This window comes from Entelurus aequoreus, linkage group LG07 (genome assembly GCF_033978785.1).
Source record: "Entelurus aequoreus isolate RoL-2023_Sb linkage group LG07, RoL_Eaeq_v1.1, whole genome shotgun sequence".
NCBI lineage: Eukaryota > Metazoa > Chordata > Actinopteri > Syngnathiformes > Syngnathidae > Entelurus > Entelurus aequoreus.
The window spans coordinates 79,195,532-79,213,446 of NC_084737.1; the positions used below are offsets into that span (position 1 = coordinate 79,195,532).

The window sequence follows — 17,915 nt, forward strand, 5'->3', positions numbered from 1 at the left end:
TCAAAGAACCATAAGAATCTACATGCTTGGGTGTCGTTATGCCGTTATTAATATGTGAAAACATGCATGAGGACAGGATGTACCCGCTTAAGACAATGTAACACAATCTGTGCAAAAGAGGCAAATGAGACAAACCCTTCTTATGCCCACTTTTTGTATGATAAAATGTATTCCAGAAAAAGTTACATAAACTGAAATCAAAAAAGCAAGCAGCATTACTATGCAGAAAGTATAGCTGACAATGCAAATTCTACTTTCATGCTTCAGTACCATGAGTCAAAACAAATTAGTACTCAGGGGTTAAGATTTAACTAGAAATCTGTCATACAATAGCTACACCACATCTGATGGAGACTGACGCAATGTTTTTGATGAAGCATACTCCATTGTTCCTAATATTTAGTACCTCCCAAATGGATTATAAATGGGCAAAAAACATGAAAAAATCTGCTGTGCAAATCAACGTTTCTACTAGTTTTCTGATATAGTTATACATTTTTCCACAGACAAATTCAATTTTCTAGCTAATAAACTCATAGTTTAACTATTCACATTGGCATGCGACAAAAAAAAATTTGTCGTCAGGTGACAGCGAGACGCAGCATATTATGCCTAAGCGCACAGTACAAGCACAACTGGAATTGATCATATTTAAGAATAATACCACTGATTTTCAAGTGGGTTCTATTGTTTTTTGCAATCAACATCTTAAACATGTATAACCCATAACAGAATGCACATAAACATACATATTTAATGATCAAATAATGAAGCCATAACTAGGTAATGCTGCCACATTTTTTATGTTCGCAAAATAAAATAGGGAATGTGCTTAAAATAAACTGTGTGACGAAAATAGCTCTTGTTTAAGTGATATAACTTACCTTAAATGTGAAACAGTGAAAGCAATTGACTGTACAAGTCAGAGGTAGAAAATTCAGCACTCAGTGGGTATATAATTTAAAAAATAACTAAAATACTGTATGGAGGACCCACATGATAAGACCACTGGTATTATCCTTTGAAGCACAATGAACCACAGATGAACCTCTTTGACAAAAAGTATTATTTGAATTAAGCCAATTAGAAGAAAATGCACCTTCCACACAACTGTCATTTTGCCAAAGTACTTTCCTCTGTGGCTCTTTTCTTAGCTAATGTGGCTGTAGCTCATAGCCTACATAGTGAGACATACAATAACAAAATGAGTGCGGGACAGTGAAGTGTACACCAAGTCTTTGACCTGAGGACAGAAAACTGCTGACCTGAGACACAAGCTGCACATGTCTTCTCCTGTCTTCTCTCTGCTGAGATAGTAGACACTGTCAACTGCGCTATCATATAGGATGACTGGACAAAAATGTTAATGACATTTTTGTGAGTTTGCCGCATGTCTTTACCCCCCTAACTGCTCTTATAAACATGACTGCCGTACTGACACTAACTCAATGACTAAAACCCAGCGGTGACTGCTTTTTACACTGTGATGGAGACTGGCTTTGGAGATTAACTGGTCGAGCTGTAAAGCAACCGAGACACAGTATTTCCTAAAGTGATCATTTTCAATGTGCATACAGAGATGTTTTTTATTTCAATGTCCCAATAACTACTGCTGTATGATTTCAATAAAAAGATTCAAAGTGAAGTTACAGTCAAAGGTGCGAAGGACTTAATAGATTTACAACTCAGAAATCAGGTAACACAGTAACCAAAGGCATCATTTTCTGTTGTGTTGCAAACCTGAGGCATGATATGCAGGATCTTTTCAGTTGAGGGACGGCTTAGTGCTCCGTCAAAACGAATTCCTTACCTTGGCTGCTGTCCTCCTCAGTGCTGCTGAAGTCATCCTCATAGTAGGTGTTGGAATCAGTGGACGCACTGGCATCACTGCTGACTGACCCTTTTCTCTGACGCTGGAGCACACAAGCCTGATGGAAGACAAACAAAACGCATGTCATGTTTGGAAGATATACAGCACGACATTCCTTTCTTTTGGGTTCTTTTGTTTTGTTTTTTTAACCAATTGTCTCTTTGGCCACAAACAACAGAAGAGCATTTCTATTTACTGTGATAACAATCATGAGTTAGAATTGCAGGTATCGGTGACAATACCTTCTTATAGGCAGTGGAGAGAAGGGTGAAGAGCAGGTTGGTCAGCGGTACGGAGTCAATGAGCCTTTGGACCCTCTGGATAGAAGTACTCTGTGCCATGATGTTGAGCTCAGCTGGTGGTCCATCACTCGCCCAACCCTATAAGTGGAGGATGAAAATGGGTTGGAGTTAACCTTCAATAATCATGACCAAAGCACCTTGTATTGATATGGAAGCGACTTTGGTTCTTGACTTACTCTGTGCAAAGCTTCAACTTGCAAATCTTGGAAAAGTGATGTTAAAAGCTTGATTGCGTGGTTGGCCAAGATTACTGACAAAACTCCAAATCCTTGGTGTCTTGAAAAAAAATAAAATTAATTAATATAGCACTTTAAATTGCCTTGTGTACGATATGTGTTCTATAAATGAACTTGCCTTATATATGAACAATGCATTTTAGCCATTCTTATGGGCTGCTATGATGATTATATGACTATTCACCCTCATTTTCATGTACTGTATAAATTCCCTATATTATGTAATCATCATTTACCCTTTGCCAGGACCCAATTTAGGTGACCCCGCACCATCCTTGGTGCGTGCGGCAATATCTCGGACACGCAAGGCCGCCAATGGATCCTTCTCTTTGCCTTTATCTGCCAGGGCTGTGGGGCTCAGGTTAAGAATCAGGTATAGACTGTTTAAAAGGCACCACGCTCCGAGCAGCTGGAAGTTCTGATAATGCTACAGAACACAAAATATCAACAGCAATGAATGAGTAACGTATTATTCTTTAGGCGGCACTGCCAAAACTACAGTCTCCCTCTCACCTCTCCTCCAGCTCGACGAGAATTGCTGATAGCGTGCCCAATCATTTCGTAGATCTCCAACTACAGAAAAATACATCAGTGTCAAAATACAGATTTATTTTCCCCACATATGTTCTATGTAACAGGGATATTCAACTAACTTGGTTTTGTGGGCCATATTTACAGAAACTAAGGACTGGGGGGCCAAACTTCACCCTTCACTATTAGTCTTATTTTGTATATTTCAGGGAACCAGCGCCGTAGATATTTGATTTTAGTCTATTTAGTTGGTCTGTTACAGAAGCGCTATGCTGTTTTTAACGACTACAAACATATCTAATCAAAGATCATCTCTATGACAGCAGTCCAGTGTTTTTAAGAATCAGCTGAAAAAAATATGACACATGACAAAAAAAGACAACGCAAAGTATTTTTTCAACTCGGAAAAAATGCATTTTAAGAAGTTGAATATTAATTTAAGTTACATTTTTGCTTACAAGGTTGAGAGTTAATTTCATTTATTTATTTATTTTTATTTAGGATAAAGTTATTTACTTTCCAATACAATGATAAACAATTCTACAGAGAAATAAACGTGTATATGTGCACAGCTCTGGTAATGGGTACATTCGCACCCACCTGCACAAATGTACTTCAAAATGTAACAATCAAAATAAGTGACTTTTTTTTGTTTACTAGGGCATGCATATATAATATGCATTAGTTTGACCATTTAAAATCAACAATAATAAAAAGTAAATGCTTGAAAATAGCATAAAAAGGCCCAAAAAACTTGGAAAAACGCGATTCATGCGTTACTTTTTACCCCCATTCCCGTTTATGCAAGAAAAATACAGCTTAAATGAATTGGTCAGTCTATTAACAATTCATATTCTGTTGATGAAATATGAATACATATAGAAGTATTTTTGTAGCATCCACCGAAATCGCAAAGTTCATCAAAACCGGTGGTGAAAAACGCATCCATTCGTAATTATTTTGTGTAACCAATTTCTATTTTCAAACTACCCCATAACAACAGTTTTACATAAAACATCCACGCGCAAAATAGTTCTAATCGTTTGATAATTTATATAAGAAATAAACAACCTATTTTACAATAACATCTTTTCTGAATTATGCCTTTATAAGAGGGAATTGTTTCACCCGCAGAGAATTGTGTAACACATCACAAACGTATAACTGATCATAACATGTAAACACATGGTGCGATAAACGATATTCATCCGCCGTGCTTAGGGTATAAATACAACATGTTGACGATTTGGTGTTACCGGTAAGTTTATGCCGAGCGTTCGTCACAGACGGAAATAAGGAAAATAATGGGATTTTATTAATCAACGGATAGTTTTGCTGGTAAGTGAATACTTATATATCAATTTTCTATCGATGTGTTAACCTCTTGTTTTAGTCACTAAAGAAAATGTGTACTTTGATTGAATCAAAGTTGGGTACCCATGCTAACAATTTTAAATTTCTTTATTTTTTCAGCTTGTTTCTTGTCGCTGCTTTTAGTTGCATATTTTACATTACTCGCATTCAAATTGGTTTTAATAGTACTTTTTAAATATTCCCTGCTCTTGCAAAATCTTGTGTAGTTCTCGTAATAATTCGAATTATTCAATTTGCATACGTCCGTGATAGTCACGCCAATACCGGTATATCGAGCGTCTATGCCGTGTGTTTGTGTAATTATTTCGAGCGTATGTCAATGATTAATTATGTTAATTTCATACACAATAAACCCAGATTACTATCACAGATAGATTTATATTCATAAAACAAAACATTTTATGTTTTGATAAGGCCTAAATTAAAATGTTGTTTGTTTGCAATTGCCAACTGAACCACTACTTTTCTGCCTCCCCAAAAGTTTTTATTGGCCTGTCCAGGAGTGAATTTTTTTTTTCTATCAAATATTTCTAAATATTTATTTTCTCCTATTTATTGAGTTCCAAGTATAAACCCAGATTAGAGGCAATTCCTTACCATCTGATCTATGTCTACACTTGTCACCAATTTTTCTTAGATGTCATTTTTTATGCAATTAAAGATATTTAACAGGTATTATTCAGTAAAGCTATAAAAAAAAAAATTTTTACCTACCTACCGACCCAACCCTAAATGTTATGAGTCGGAAATTGCAAACACAACATTTTTTAAGGGTGGCCTAAAGAATAAAGTCTCCTGTCTTTGCCCCATATCATTCATATCATATTGTGCATTGTTTTGTTTCAATACATGTTGCTTTTGAGGCTGTATTTGAATATATATAGTGATGGTAAAGGATTTGGTGTAACCATCATGAGCGTTCTGTTCAGGTATATTTATTTTATATTTTGATAAATCATCATATTTATGTATTACTAAATTTAAATAGGTATTGATCAATCTTTAACCTGTGTGTATTTGAATTCAGTTTGCTTTCGACATCTTATTTAGAATTGTAGTTGAAACTTTTACAACCTTGTGTTGCGCTCATGATGGCGTAACCAAACTAGATTTCATTTAATGATCTTATTTTTAATATTTATTCCCTTTTTTACATTTAGTATATTTAGATATTCATTTATAAACATTGAATACATTTCAAATATCAATAAAATGCAATTGCCTTCATTTTATAGGGTAATGTTTAGTTACACCAAGTCATGAGCGTAACACTAAGTTTCATCACTTTGACTTGTAATATCTCTAATTCTGGTGGTGTTTTATGCTTTTTGGAACATGTACTATACATATAATACAATAAAGTCCCATATAAAATTATGTTTCTAGCAATACTTTAATTTTGCCTTTGAAAGTAACACTCCAATGTCCATTAGTGGAGCTGTACACATATCCTTTTTGATTACTTGCATTATTGTTATGTTATTACATTACATTATAAACACTGTATAGTTTTAGCAGTTATTTCCTCAGATTAAGACCATGATGTAGACAGAAGCTCTGAGTCTCTGAATAAAGCCAAATATTTACTATAGGTAAATTATTGCATATTGTTTTTAATGATGAAAACAATATGCAATGATTTACTTAATGTGTGACACCTTCATACAGAAATATGTTGATTGACAGTCTGAATGTAAAATGTCTTCCTTCACTCGTTAATTGTTGCAGTTTTATTCATATACATGTATAAAATATAAAAAAACGCAAATCGAATTACAATCTTGGAGAGAGAAATCACAATTAGGTTTTTTATCCAAATTGTGCGGCCCTCCTCACAGGAACGCTTTGCTGTTTTTAAGCACCCTCTGCAAAAAAGCTGGTAAAAGATCATCTTTATGATTGCATTATAGTGTCTTAAGGAATTTGCTGCAAAAATGTTGGTCTCCCAAGTTTTGAACTGAACCCGAGCTGCCAGTTAATACAGCCCTATTATATAACAAATGAACGAAAAATATCATAGCAATAAAACTCACACATTTCTGGACTATTGTTGCAGCGTCGTTTTCATAGTCCTCCTCTTTAGTCCCAGTAGAGGAAGAGCGAAGCTGCAAGCCGCTTCCTACCTGCAGAATGGCCATGCAGGTGGCTACGCTCACACCTAAAAACACAAATGTTTGTTTTTACCCATATCTGGTAAGGGACTGTGCTAGCATGAATAGATATGCATTGTGTGCTAATGACACTGCCCCGGATGACTACATAAAACAACTGATATTTTGATAAGATAATTTATCATGTGAAATATGAATGGTCAAGCTACCAGCATAGAGACAGCTCAAAGCCAGCACAGTCATGTCCAGTAGTCTGCCTGGTGTCAATGGTTCCAGTACAGGCAGAGAGAGGGTGTCCAAAGCCATAGTTACGTCGATCACCAGTGAATGAAATCTATGTGTGGGACAGTAACAATATTAGTCACTTTACACCAGGAACTGAAATTAACTAAGAGTAAGAGCCTAATTAAACCTTGAAATAATGCACTAACACAACCTACCCATTGCGGACAGCTGTGGCATCAGCAACTGTGGCGGGCATGATGAAGAACGAGTTTGCGGACACGGCATCTTGGAAACGGTTTATGTAACGTAGGAAGTACGGCAGGTTGAGACACACTCGCAGCAGCTTCTCGGACCCACCTGAGAAGACAAAATTGTATTACACAAATAAAAAATAGTTAAGTAATGTTTTGTTATTTGTTCTTTAATTCCTACACGGGGACATTTTCTCAGGTCGGAATGGTAAAGGATTGTATCGTTTCAGGCTTTTATCCACATGGCAACGGTACTCTGGGTGCCCTGTACCAATTGTTCACGAGTGGGAAAATCTTACAACAGCACCCAGTTGTCATCATGTGGACAAGCAAACCAATACTTTTTCGAAAATGACCTTGCCACCCTGTCACTGTCACATGAGCAGAAGAACAGGAGAGACTTACAGTTGACATTCTCCTGATGTATTGTTCCCTTGTAAAGCTAGCTAATGTGACTCGTTACAGGATGTCTTGCTTGCTTTGTCCATCTTCTTCTAGTGTTTGGTGTTTAACAGACTTTATGCACACACAGCACCACACATAGGTGAGGCATAGGCATTACATAATTTACATCTAGTGATTTGTTCCTGTCTTGAAGTAACTATTTATTGGTCAAATTTTTCAAGGAATTTTTTTTTTCAACCTGTCAAAAAACAACAACCGATGAGTGTTCCTGTGTTGACAGGGCCTTGGATCAAAACTCACCCAGTTCTTGTAAGCTTGACACATTCTGAGAGACAAATGCATTCTTCATTTTGGCCTGAACAGCTTGATCAGAGGTCTGGTCCTCGCAATCACTCTCAGTCTGTAATGACAAGGACATCAGAAAAAGCATAAAATCTCATGGTAATAGGTGAACACAATATACTCCACTGACCCTTTAAGGTCGGGGTGTCAAACTCGTTTTCATTTACATGCAGTACATTTCTTTCTTTCTGTCAAAATGGAATGAATACGTTTAGTAAGAAAGAATAAAGTACTTTATTGACGCATGTTATTTTCAGGCTCTTGCGGACCAAATAAAATGATCAGATCTGGCCCCCAGTCTTTGAGTTTGACACACACAGTTTAAGGCATTGTTTTTTTTTTCCATTTTCTGACTGAAATGTATCCAAATGGTGCTGAGAGGCAGGGTACGCCTCAGGGACTGATCACCAGGCAAGCACAGGATACATATATAGACAGCAATTCACACTCACCTCTATGGATTAATTAGCCTAACATGTTGCTTTTGAATATGCAATAAAGTGGAATACTTGAACATTTTTGAAAGTATGTAATAAGTGTTACCTGTGTGTGTGCTGAAGGCGAGGCCAACATGGTGGTAAGGTCGGGGTTAAAAACTGAAGTCAGCTGATTAAAGAAGTTCATCTGTACTTCTTTGTGTCGCAGCTCTGGGTTCACCACACTGGGCACCTCCTTCTGATCCTCCACTATTGAAGAGAACAATATGACTTCTTCAATAGTCCCAATGTATTGTAACGGCAAACATATTACTCATAACAGATAACTAGAATAAAAAATTCCCAATAAGAAAACTATGCATGACTTTATAAACAAGTTGTTTTGCAATGCACTTACCATCGGAGAGGGTCTTAATAGTTTGAGGCAGTTTGGCAGACTTCATCATTGCAGTGAAAGTAATAATTTCTGTGCGGTCTAGTCTGCTACTGCCAGTGCAAAGTCCTTTTATTAGAAGAATCAGGTGTTTCTGCCAAAAAACAAAAAAGTGCATCGTGTGTTTTAATGTGAGGGTTGACCCAACAGGTCTACCTTGATTTTATGAACTCCTTTTTTGCGAACTTTTCCATTTACGAACCATTTGATCGTGCCAAATATACCTCCATGTGCAGAACATGTCTCTATGTACAAACGCCTCATTTAATTATTCATTTTGTGTGCCGCTGGCAGTCATTGTGTGCAGCAGGGGAAGCGGAGCCCTTCACGTCACTTGCTAGGCAGTGTAGTACAGTACACAGCTCTACACTCCTCAGTGCTACAGTGTGTGCCTTTTCATTTTTTGACAAGTTTTGTCCATTTTGCTAAATCAATGAGTCCCAAAAAAAACTAGAGACCAGCATGGAAAAGAAGAGGGAATTGCTGTGGACTTCATAAAAAAAAATTTTTAATTTTTTTTTTAAAAAAGGCTGTTTGCGAGGGGTACATTATTGGGGCTTGCAAGTATGGAAGAATCAACGAAGCAGGCTTCATACCACAGCAAGTTTTAATTGTGATGAGACCTGACATTTTTGGAAACAGATGCCAAAAGCAACTTATATCACAGCACGCATGCACACACACGGCCCCTTCCCTCCTCCCCCTCGTCTCTGCCTGCTCCCATTCGCCAACTACAAAGAACATTTTATTTAACTTTACATTTTTGTGTGTGTGTGATTTCAGATAGTTTGTGAAGGTGTCAAAAGGACTTCTGTATGTGTGCTCATGTTGGCAGAGCAGCGCATACAGGACAGTTCATCTTGTTGTTGTTGTTTTGGTTTGTTAATAAAGAGATTCATCACCTTCTTGTTATGTTTGTTTGATATACAGAATTGTATAGCACTTCATATTGTGTTCAAAGTGCAAAATACTTTAGTAAAATATGAACTTTTGTCGATGCCAGAACCAATTATTCATGTTTACATTGTTTCTTTTGGGGAACTTAGCTTCACTGCACAATTTTCTATTTACGATCCATGTTCAAGAACCAAGTTAGTCAAGGTTCCACTTTACAATTTATATTATAATATATATTATACAATGCTTTGGAAACAATAACAGCATTTTGGTTTGTGAGTGACTATCCAAGAATACATTGCAATTTTCACCTGTGACACTGCACATGCTTCATCCGGGTTCTCCAGGCGCAGCAAAGAGAACTCAATCAAAACTTTGCACGCTGCAGCCACCGAGAGCAACTGATTTCTTGGTACTGAAAGAAAGCAAAAATAATTGTCATTTAAGAAAGAATGGTTTTGTCTGTCTGAAGAACTGACTGAATGACACACAGTAAATACAGCATAGTAACCATCACATTATAGAACATGAATGTTACTTACTTTGTCCACATACTGTGGTGATGTAATGTGCAGAGAGCGCCACGAATGACGAGTAGAACGGCTCATACTGTTTGTCATGATGAAGAATGTCCGATTCACTGCAAATGACAAGTCAAATAACTCAACACATTCTAGGCATTTATTTCACATACAGCAAACGGATTTCTCAATGTTGACTGAACCTTTTACAACAATTGATTCCATTTATGTATTATGGACGCATTTTTCTCAGTCAGGTTGGTGTCAAACATCTAAACCAGTGTTCATTTTGTTGACAAAATTTTTTTAATTTTAGTTATCGTCAACAACCTATTTTCCCTTTTTAATATTAGGACGATAACAAATGAAAACAAAAGCAAGTTGACTAAAAATGATAAAATTAATCAACAATTTTGTGAAGTAATTAAAACGAGACGAAACTGTTGACAGAGACGAAATCCATCCATTTCTACCGCTTGTCCCGTTCGGGTCGTGGGGTGCTGGAGCTTATCTGAGCTGCATTCGGGCGGTAGGCGGAGTACACCCTGGACAAGTCGCCACCTCATCACAGGGCCAACACAGATAGACAGACAACATTCACACACTAGGGCCAATTTAGTGTTGCCAATCAGCCTATCCCCAGGTGCATGTCTTTGGAGGTGGGAGGAAGCCATAGTACCCAGAGGGAACCCACGCAGTCACGGAGAGAACATGCAAACTCCCCACAGAAATACCACGAGCCCAGAATTGAACCCAGGACCTTCGTATTGTGAGGCACATGCACTAACCCTTGTACCACCGTGCTGCTCTGAAATCCAGTCATATTTTATTTCTTCTTTAAGAGGGTGGGACAAAGATCCAATCAAAGTTGCATATTTGAGAGGGGCGGGTAGAAAAGCACTCAGGGTGTCCAATCAGAACTAGCGTCTTTATAAAGCAGTGTTTTGATTTTTCACCCAGAAAAGCAAGACTCAATACAAAATATCAACACAATATGCCTTATACAACGGAACGAAAGTAAAGAATAGACATACAGATGCACTTCCCCTTTACAGCGGTATACAACAAAACAACTTGTAAAACCTGTGGCTCAATTTTCTTCTGCAAAAATACAACAAATTGAAGCGCCATCTGCAGACTAACAATCAGGACATCTACACAACAGAAGACTGTGCAAGCTACTATTTTGAAGTGACCTAGTGTGTGAATGTTGTCTGTCTATCTGTGTTGGCCCCGCGATGAGGTGGCGACTTGTCCAGGGTGTACGCCGCCTTCTGCACGATTAGAGCTGGGATAGGCTCCAGCATTCCCCGCACCCGTAAGGGACAAGCGGTACAAAATGGATGGATGGACTCTTACTGTACTAAATTACTGCTACTATTGAAGACAATAGAGCAGGAGCAAGAACGCTTACTTTACCACATATCCAAAAAACAAATACTTAAAAGCTAACTACTCTTGTAGTACATCGTGATGCCACAAGCTGAGACAAGCTTACCCGCCGATACATATATTTGTACAGTTTACTTAAATCGATGTTCAGCTGATGTTCTGTTCAGCTACTAATTGCACTTGACAACCAAAAAGAGCAGATTTGTCATTTTTTCAAGCTAACACACAAAGAAGCTATGTGAGACATATACCGTATTTTCCGCACCATAAGCCGCACCTAAAAACCACAATTTTTGTCAAAAGCAGACAGTGCGGCTAATAACCCGGTGCGCCTTATATATGGATTAATATTCATATTTATTTTCATAAGGTTTAGGTCTCGCAACTACGGTAAACAGTCGCCATCTTTTTTCCCCGTAAAAGAGGAAGCGCTTCTTCTTCTACGGTAAGCAACCGCCCCATAGAAGAGGAAGCGCTTCTTCTTCTACTGTAAGCAACCGCCAAGGTGAGCACCCGCCCCCGGAGAAGAAGAAGCTCGCGGATATTTAATTTCATTTGTTTTTCTGTAAAGACAACAAAATGTCTCCTACTAAGAGACACGCGTACAAGGTTCCACTGGCTTTTGATATCCATGTGAACCGCACTGTGGATACAACGGGAGCACGTACGGTGAATATTCGCACCACAGGGAATGAGAAGTCGTCCTACTGTGGTTGTAGCTTGCCATGCTAACGGCCAGAAACTTCCACCCACGGTGATATTCAAAAGGAAGACCTTGCCAAAAGAGAACTTTCCAGCCGGCGTCATCATAAAAGCTAACTCGAAGGGATGGATGGCTGAAGAAAAGATGAGCGAGTGGTTGATAGACGTTTACGCGAAGACACCGGGTGACTTTTTTCACGCAGCGCCGTTCCTGTTGATCTACGACTGCATGCGCGTCCACATCATCGATGGTGTCAAAAAACAAGTGAAGCACACCGAAGAAGAATAATTCGAGGGATTTGTAGATGAGTAATAACTTCAGAAAGTGAGCTTTAAATGTTTATTTTGTGTGTTGTGTGACACTAACGTATGAGCAACGTTGAGTTATTGATGTTGCTATTGCTCTGCACTATTTTGAGTGTTACTATTTTTGTGATTGCACATTTGCACATTACATTTTGGGAGTGAACAGAGTTGTTAGAACGCTGGTTTGTAATATATTATTAAAGTTTGACTGACCTATCTGACTGTTTTGTTGACATTCCCTTTAGCGTAGCGTAGGTGCGGCTAATAGCACGGGGCGGCTAACAGGTAAACAAAGTTTTGAAATATGCCGTTCATTAAACGTGCGGCTAATAACACGGGGCGCCTTATGGTGCGGAAAATACGGTAGTTAGTTTTACAACACTGGTTGCTGTATTTACACGGGACAGTGGTCAAGACACCAATTATAGTGCACACTCAGTGTAGTTATAGACAATATAGAATAAAACTAGATTGTTTTTTCATATGACAATAAACATGGACACAATTTTTTGCACTGCACACTGGCATTGAGTGTTTGTTTTTTTTAAACAAACTACAGAACAGTGATATTTTTGTTTGGTCATAATTGTCTGAATAAAAAGTAGACCTACATGATAAAACATACACATGACATTTTAATGACAGAAAAGAAAATAGTTACAATGTTATTGAATATAATAGTTAAAATTTGATTTCTTTGCAGTTCAAATTGCCAAAAGTTCATGAATACAACTTTGTGTATGTAAACGATGAAACACTATTTTATAGCAGTTCTCATTACATTCTAAATGTTAAGATTTGAGCCTCAAATACATGTTTATGTTCCACTATTTCCTGTTAAATACATACAATTATTGTAATACAAGTGTATGCACTGTGCACAATTTAATTTTACACTCTGCTCAGAGAATACTTTATATCCCACCTTGCACCTAACTACCCTGCTCGTTTACCTAATAAAATGGCGGACGATCTGCTCCGTAGCATACTACCGGTACTCTATTTATGCACGTTTGGAAATTAACCAAAAATGTACCAATCTGAGGCTTTAATTAGTCTCTTAGTCTGAATTGATTCTGCAATAATGTGATGCACCATAGTCAGATTTATTTAAATGCATCTGTATATGCTCAGTTATGCAGAGTTGATTTAGTACATTGTATGGTAATTGTACTAACCTTAATAAAAGTGGTTTCAAGACAACTTCAAAGATGCGTTATACTTTATACTTCACATTTTGGTCGAAGAAATTTACTGTAATTTTTAGTCGACTAGAATGTTGAGGAATGTACTCGAATAACACTAAATCAATTCAGAAGAATAAAATATGAATAAAACTTTAAAAAAATTGTCAAAAAACTGACTAAAGCTAGACTAAAAACTGCAGTCAAATTAACAATGACCTAAAGTGTTGCATTTATTTTTGAATGACAGAACCAACATGAAAAGTATAATGTCTAATATTGCACCTCATCAAAGCAGTGCAGGAAAACCTAATGAAGTGTCCCGTAAAACTGCATCACTGCTACTACAAACATACTATTAACAAACTTGTCAACAAAAAAACCTGAGACATACCCTTGGAACTTGAGGTGGTCACCTGATAAACAACGATATCAAATGACAACCTAAATACTGAGACATATAACCTCCAATGTGGTGTGTGCAAGTGTGTGTTGCAGGACGAAATTGGCGTAATAAATAGTTTATTAGTATATTAATAGCATTACTTTCCACGTCATGTAAAGTTTACCTGGGAGATGTGGCATAAATCGCTGTTATGAGACCCTTATCAGATGTGACAGACATGTTGTAATTAAGACTGGATTAAGATGCACCAATATTTATAATAAAGGTGATTTCTTCCTAACACAGAGTGAGAGTACATACATGGTGCACACCTACTACCAAACCATCCATCCATCCATTTTCTACCGCTTGTCCCTTTCGTGGTCGCGGGGGTGCTGGAGCCTATCTCAGCTGCACACGGGCGGTAGGCGGGGTACACCCTGGACAAGTCACCACCTCATCACAGGGCCAACACAGATAGACAGGCAACATTCACACTCACAATCACACACCAGGGTCAATTTTGGTTTGGTTTGGTTGATATCAACACTTCAGTCATCAACAATTGCATCATCAGAGAAATGGACATTGGAACAGTGTAGGACTGACTTGGTAGGATATGTACAGCAAGTAGTGGACATAGAGAGAGAGAGATCAGAAAGCATAAGAATAAGTATCTACATTTGATTATTTACATTTGATTATTTACAATCCGGGGAGGTAGGTTGTGGAAGGGAGGGTGTTAGTTTAGGGTTGAAATTGCCTGGAGGTGTTCTTTTAGTGCGGTTTTGAAGGAGGATAGAGATGCCCTTTCTTTTACACCTGTCGGGAGTGCATTCCATATTGATGTGGCATAGAAAGAGAATGAGTTAAGACCTTTGTTAGATCGGAATCTGGGTTTAACGTGGTTAGTAGAGCTCCCCCTAGTGTTGTGGTAATGGCGGTCATTTACGTTAAGGAAGTAGTTTGACATGTACTTCGGTATCCGGGAGGTGTAGCGGATTTTATAGACGAGGCTCAGTGCAAGTTCTTTTACTCTGTCCTCTACCCTGAGCCAGCCCACTTTGGAGAAGTGGGTAGGAGTGAGGTGTGATCTGGGGTGGAGGTTTAGAAGTAATCTGACTAGCTGGTCCTGGGATGTTTGGAGTCTAGATTTGAGGGTTTTGGAGGTGCTAGGGTACCAGGAGGTGCATGCGTTATCGAAAAAGGGTTGAATGAGAGATCCCGCTAGAATCTTCATGGTGCTTTTGTTGACCAGAGAGGAGATTCTATAGAGAAATCTCGTTCGTTGGTTGATCTTTTTAATTACCTTGGTTGCCATTTTATCACAGGAAAGATTAGCCTCTAGAATGGAACCTAGGTAGGTGACCTCATCTTTCCTGGTGATAACAATGTCACCCACTTTACCTGGGTGATGTGGCATAAATCGCTGTTGCCAGACCCTTATCAGATGTGATAGACATGTTGTAATTAAGACTTAATTAAGATGCACCAATATTCATAATGAAGGTGATTTCTTCCTAAAACAGAGTGAGAGTACATACATGGTGCACACCTACCACCAAACCAATCTAGGATATTAGCTGACAGAATAGGTATCATGCTTTAACGGCATCCCGATACACCCAAGCACGTTTGGGAAAGACAAACTAGGCATTCAGTTCGTATATTTTACGATGAAAAATATAACATATTTGGACATTTTGCTGTTATATTTAGATGGTCCATTAGCTGGCTTGATTACTAATGTTTGGGTTAGCTAGCTAATGATGAAGCAGATTTTTTTTCTGACATTTCACAATAACGTTACTAAAGTGCCAATTAGAACACTCACTGGGGTAGTTTCTAGAAGTTAAGTGTCACCATTTTATAAAAACTGTGTGCAAATACTACGTAAGTAGCATTGAGAGTAGTTATGTTAGCATGTTAGCTCACGCCAGCAGCTGACTCGCTGCCAGTGCAAGTTAAAGCCGGACTAGCCGCTAATGCTAACAAAGCTAATGCTAACGTTGGTGACGTTCCCCGTCCAACTTCGCTAGCCGGGCTACGTTAGCATGTTAGCAAGCCAGCGTATTCCCGGCGTGACTCGGAACAAACACAGACCCCCGCAACTCGCTGACACGCGGCCGGTTACCTGTTGATGATGGACCCGATAAGATGAGGTAGCTCTTTCGTTTCGAAAGCGGTGTACGAAGCTGATAAAAGCGGTCGCACCGCCGCTGTCCATTCGTGTTCCCCATTTCCTCCGCTCGACGCCATCTTGAAATCCCATAGAAAAAGGCTCGTTACGGCGAGAAGAAAGTTGATGCGAAAACCCACAGGGGGCACTCTCGGCCCACCAAACACCTTAAACAAAACTCATTAGAACAATTTTATACACATTTTCCTACACCCTTTTCACCTTGAGCCCTTCAAGTGTTACAAGGGCTTAATGTTTAACAGACATTTTGACTCCACACAGACCTTTTAACACAGCAACACACTAGGCGGGGAAGGAAGGAGTCAAGTCACAAATAAGTAACTTCCCGAATTCATACGTGGAGACAAACAAAGGAAACAACAATAATCCAAAGAAAGTTACTACCAGGGGAGTTTTTATTTGGAAATATAGCATTACAAAAGACTACGAGTCACTCCGTCATCATTAGAAGTGGATGTCATGGAATGTGACGTACGCGAAAGCGGAAAAGTTCCTATTCACAGTGGTTGACGTTTGCGGGATCATTTTAAACTACTGTGCTTATTTGTTGTAAACAATAAACTCACTTATATGTTTGAAAAAATGTATATTCTGCATGAATTAAATTTTCAATTTTTTTTTTTTAATAAACTTTTATTTATAAATTTCAACATTTAGAAACAGTTGACAAATAATAATCAAAAAAGTACATAAAACGGTACAAAAACAGTACAAAACAGCGCCAGGGGGTTGTAAATTCAAAGTAACTAAAATAGAAGGCAATATATATATATATATGTGTATATATATATATATATATATATATATATATATATATATATATATATATATATATATATATATATATATATATATATATATATATATATATATATATATATATATATATATATATATATATATATATATATATATATATATATATATATATAAATATATATATATATATATATATATATATAAATATATATATATATATATATATAAATATATATATATATATATATATAAATATATATATATATATATAAATATATATATATATATATAAATATATATATATATATATATATATATATATATATATATATATATATATATATATATATATATATATATATATATATATATATATATATATATATATATATATATATATATATATATATATAGTGTGTGTGTGTGTGTGTGTGTGTGAATCTTTGGGTGTCCCAGAATTGGGGTCACGACTCGATTCAAAATCGATTTTTTTCCAGATTCAAAAGGATTCTCTATTCATTCAATACATAGGATTTCAGCAGGATCTACCCCAGTCTGCTGACATGCAAGCAGAGTAGTAGATTTTTGTAAAAAGCTTTTATAATTGTAAAGGACAATGTTTTATCAACTGATTGCAATAATGTAAATTTGTTTTAACTATTAAATGAACCAAAAATATGACTTATTTTATCTTTGTGAAAATATTGGACACAGTGTGTTGTCAAGCTTATGAGATGCGATGCAAGTGTAAGCCACTGTGACACTATTGTTCTTTTTTTTTTATTTTTATAAATGTCTAATGATAATGTCAATGAGGGATTTTTAATCACTGCTATATTGAAATTGTAACTAATATTGATACTGTTGTTGATAACATTTATTTTTGTTTCATTACTTTTAGTTTTGTTCTGTGTGGTGTTTGTGTCTCCTCTCAATTGCTCTGTTTATTGCAGTTCTGAGTGTTGCTGGGTCGGGTTTGGTTTTGGAATTGGATTGCATTGTATTGCTGTGTATTGTTTTGTTGGATTGATTAATTAAAAAAAAAAAAAATT

The 17,915-nt window shown here is 37.1% G+C and overlaps 1 protein-coding gene across 17 annotated transcripts in view; it reads right to left on the bottom strand.

The window, feature by feature from the left end:
- The window catches only part of ubr4 (ubiquitin protein ligase E3 component n-recognin 4), a 56,632-nt gene extending 40,449 nt beyond the window's left edge, over nucleotides 1-16,183 (bottom strand). For 12 of the 17 annotated variants that reach the window (XM_062054577.1, XM_062054582.1, XM_062054580.1 and 9 more), the window contains exons 1-15: nucleotides 16,039-16,183; nucleotides 9,957-10,054; nucleotides 9,726-9,829; nucleotides 8,482-8,611; nucleotides 8,191-8,333; nucleotides 7,606-7,705; nucleotides 6,865-7,006; nucleotides 6,634-6,758; nucleotides 6,347-6,471; nucleotides 2,922-2,981; nucleotides 2,645-2,835; nucleotides 2,349-2,448; nucleotides 2,113-2,250; nucleotides 1,811-1,928; nucleotides 1,266-1,307 (exon numbers count right to left, since the gene is read on the bottom strand). In XM_062054577.1, coding sequence (XP_061910561.1) covers nucleotides 1,266-1,307; nucleotides 1,811-1,928; nucleotides 2,113-2,250; nucleotides 2,349-2,448; nucleotides 2,645-2,835; nucleotides 2,922-2,981; nucleotides 6,347-6,471; nucleotides 6,634-6,758; nucleotides 6,865-7,006; nucleotides 7,606-7,705; nucleotides 8,191-8,333; nucleotides 8,482-8,611; nucleotides 9,726-9,829; nucleotides 9,957-10,054; nucleotides 16,039-16,163 — 1,741 coding nt within the window. In that variant the 5' untranslated portion in view covers nucleotides 16,164-16,183. The remainder of the gene's footprint in view (nucleotides 1-1,265; nucleotides 1,308-1,810; nucleotides 1,929-2,112; nucleotides 2,251-2,348; nucleotides 2,449-2,644; nucleotides 2,836-2,921; nucleotides 2,982-6,346; nucleotides 6,472-6,633; nucleotides 6,759-6,864; nucleotides 7,007-7,605; nucleotides 7,706-8,190; nucleotides 8,334-8,481; nucleotides 8,612-9,725; nucleotides 9,830-9,956; nucleotides 10,055-16,038) is intronic. The other 5 variants (XM_062054585.1, XM_062054581.1, XM_062054584.1 and 2 more) reach the window with 2 other exon arrangements.
- Between the last annotated feature and the right edge of the window lie 1,732 nt (nucleotides 16,184-17,915).